This window comes from Bidens hawaiensis, unplaced genomic scaffold, assembly GCF_021521415.1.
Source record: "Bidens hawaiensis isolate Kalapana, Puna unplaced genomic scaffold, B.hawaiensis_p1.1 tig00034173_1, whole genome shotgun sequence".
NCBI lineage: Eukaryota > Viridiplantae > Streptophyta > Magnoliopsida > Asterales > Asteraceae > Bidens > Bidens hawaiensis.
Genome location: NW_027495888.1, coordinates 148308 through 151785, shown reverse-complemented (window position 1 = coordinate 151785; position 3478 = coordinate 148308). Strand labels below are relative to the sequence as shown.

The window sequence follows — 3478 nt, the reverse complement described above, 5'->3', positions numbered from 1 at the left end:
TGATGGATAGACATGTTTATGGTTACTTTTATTTTTATAAAATAGACTTAATTACATAACTGGTGTCTAACGTTTTATGAAAATAACAACATTGGGTATCCACATTTAAAAGTCAAGTGTTTAAGTATTCAACATTTAATTTTGTAACAAAGTTGAGTATTAAGTCTTACGTCCGCTGGAAACTTAACAGAATGGAAGATATGGGAAAAAAGACTGAGGGCAATCTCGTCATTACAACTTTAATCCAACATGCTAACGATAACTGCTTCTTTCCTTCCTTCTTCTTCTTCTTCACTCCATTGCTGTAACACAGAGAAGACAGAGACGCGATTAGGGCAAACGAAGAAACAATGGATGCTTGGGCAATCAGAACAGAGTTTCAAAAGTTTGAATTCGACATGGCTTAGGGTACGTAATTTTGGTAATGATATGCTATTTAGACCCTCTGTTCTTGATAATGAGATGAAATTGAAAATCCTATATATATATTTTTATTTTTGTTTCATCCAGAGCTTTTTTCTATCAAAATTCACCATGGTGGGGAAGTAGCAACAACCACAAAGAAGTTTATGAAAGGGGCAAGGTCAATTATGTGGATTTGTTGGATATAGAAAGGTTTCGTATTTTTGACTCAAGAAGAGTCACTTTTGTATTACCATTTTCTAATTCCTGGAAGTGATTTAGATTTTGGTTTGAGAAATTTAGTAAATGACAATGATGTTTCGGCTCTGATGAAGTTTGTCCCTGAAAACCGTTGCATTTCTGTTTATATTGAACGTGGGAAATCCCATTTGGAACAAATGCAAGCTATTGAAACACTATTTCCTGATTGGCAAGATTTGCAAGATGATTTTTGGGTTAACGAAAATGAACAAGAAAATAGGGTTGGAAATGAAGATGATGAGATCATTGTAGATGAAGATAATGAGATAGAAGAAGTTGAAGTGGATATGAACAATTTCAAGCCTAACATATATGATCAAGGAAATGAAAAACAAGTTGTGGATGGATATTCTTCAGTAGAAGAAGAAAACTTGAGTGATGATTCATTTGGAACTTCAATGGGAACAAACATGGACAGTGAAGACATACAATTCAGAACACAAGTGCCTTCAAAGTAGATCTGTACAGGCATTCACATCAAGTTGGCTTTCAAAGGAGATCCTTCCACAAGTAGAGTCAGATCCAAGCATATCGATAAAGACTGTCCAACAGCAAGCCCAACAAAGGTATGAAATGGGATTATCTAGGATGAAGGCATACCGGGCTAAGAAAGAAGCCGAAGCACAGGTATTGGGTGATTTTCGTAAACAATATCGTCTTTTAAGGGATTACATTCTTGAATTGCAAAGAACAAACATTGGGACAAGTGTTAAGCTTTGATGTTGAAACTGAGCCAAATTCATCTTCACCGGTTACAGTTTTCAAAAGAATTTACATATGTCTTGGTCCCCTAAAAGAGGGTTTCAAAGCTTGTAAAAGAGAGATAATTGGCTAGACGGTACTTTCGTGAAGGGGCCGTTTCCAGGCCAGTTACTTACTGCTGTGGGACTGGATGCTAGTAACGGGATATATCAGGTTGCTTATGGCATAGTTGAGGCAGAAACTCTTTAACTCTTGGGAGTGGTTTTTGGAGAATCTCGGTGATGATCTGGATTTACACATAAACTCCAATTTCACCTTCATTTCAGATAGACAAAAGGGAATCATCACAGCTATTACAAAGTTATTCCCTTGTGCTGAACACAGGTACTGCCTCAGGCATATACACCAGAACATGAAGCTTCAATGGAGGGGGAAAGCCTATATGGATATGTTATATAGCATAGCAATGGCAACTACAGTTCAAGAATATCAATCTAAAATGCAGGAGTTGAAATATGCGAATGCTGCAGCATACCAATGGTTAAACAATATTCCACCCGCTCATTGGGCTAGAAGCCATTTTACAGGTTTTTAAAATTCAAACTGTTTACTCTTTTTTCAATTATATGTTTCAGTGCACCTGCATATTTACTGTGCACCAGGTTTGTTAAATGCTATATGTACATGTTTATTCAAATGCTAAATGTACATGTTTAATGTGCACAGGTCTGTTTAATGTGCATTAATAAATTCATTCATTCATTTAATAGTCATTTATTTAATAAATTCATTGCTTAATTTTCACCTAATTCATTCACGGGTCTAAATTTTGTTGCTGCATTATCCATTACCCACTACATATAAAGCAAGTAATCAGATGTCAAATGCTATTGTTGCTCCATTAATAAATTCATTATTCATTGATACATTCATTATTTATAAATTGATTATTTAATAACATCCAGGGGTCTAATTTCATGTAATATTCATTTAAGAACATTAATTTTCAGGTAGAGCAAAATCAGATGTCCTTTTAAACAACATGTGCGAGGTGTTTAATTCAAAATTGGTGGATGGTAGGGATAAACCAATTAACAGCGCTAGAATTTGTAAGAGAATGAAAAGAATCGTGAATGTAACGAAAGTCATTGGTAAGAGTCATGGTATACTAACTCCAGCTATTTCCAAGAAACTTGAGGTAATCAAGAAAGAAGCTTCCAAATTAACCGTGAAATGGAACGGAGGATCAAAATTTCAAGTTGCAGGATACATGGGTGAACAGTGTGTTGTGGATGTGGCTGCACCGACCTGCTCTTGTAGGAGATGGGAATTGACGGGCATACCTTGTAAACATGCGGTTGCAAGTAATTGGGACATGTCTTTAAATGGGCTAGATGTTGAAATTCCAGAAAAGTGGGTTGATGCTTGTTATAGGCTAAATACATAGAAGACTATTTACTCACACAAAGTGGAACCCATTAATGGTAACATTATGTGACCTAGATCAACTTGTCCTACAAAGCTAAAAGAGCCAAAACATCACAAACCTATTGGAAGGCCAAAAAAGAAGAGGAAAAAGGATGCAACTGAAAAGGAAGATGAAATGGTTAAAGGTGGAAAGCTAAGCAAAAAACTGAGAACAACTACTTGTGGCACGTGTGGAAACAGGGGTCACAATAGAAGAAGTTGTACGGGTCAAGGAGAAGCATCATCGTCTGCATCTTTATCTCATGTTACAATTTCTAGTATTTTAGTCTTTTAATGTGCAATTATGGTTCCGTTTTGTTAGAACTTAAAACTTGTCATGTGTCTTGGTGGTATTATGTTTGTTTTTGGAACCTGTGATAACTTTTGGTATTATGTTAACTGGTAACATGAAGTTTAAATTAATCGCCTTTGGTGTTGGCATCATATTAGGTTTTGGTATCTTTTATGTTTTACCACTTTGGTAATTATGTTGCAAACCCAATGTAAACCCATACTATTTGTTATTATATTATGTTCAGACATCTTTGGTTTTGACATTATGTAGTATGAAATTTTGGGTTGTGTTTGGTATGTTTGGTAATCTTATACTATGTTATGGTAAACTGAATTTGGTAAATCTCGAACC

The 3478-nt window shown here is 35.4% G+C and overlaps 1 protein-coding gene across 1 annotated transcript; it reads left to right on the top strand.

Annotated features, from left to right (window-relative positions):
• Positions 1 to 1236: 1236 nt before the first annotated feature.
• LOC143585802 (uncharacterized) lies at positions 1237 to 3127 on the top strand. Its single transcript, XM_077067497.1, has 5 exons — positions 1237 to 1290; positions 1595 to 1952; positions 2001 to 2027; positions 2376 to 2778; positions 2869 to 3127. The coding sequence occupies exons 1-5, from the start codon at positions 1237 to 1239 to the stop codon at positions 3125 to 3127; spliced, it is 1101 nt and encodes a 366-aa protein (XP_076923612.1).
• Positions 3128 to 3478: the final 351 nt, after the last annotated feature.

Bases quoted from the DNA above. Each gene is read 5' to 3' on its own strand.
- LOC143585802 (XM_077067497.1), top strand. From the start codon at position 1,237: ATGGGATTATCTAGGATGAAGGCATACCGGGCTAAGAAAGAAGCCGAA. The intron at 1,953-2,000 runs GTTTTTAAAATT...TATATGTTTCAG, and splicing joins GGCTAGAAGCCATTTTACAG to TGCACCTGCATATTTACTGT. The intron at 2,779-2,868 runs GTGGGTTGATGC...TATGTGACCTAG, and splicing joins GATGTTGAAATTCCAGAAAA to ATCAACTTGTCCTACAAAGC.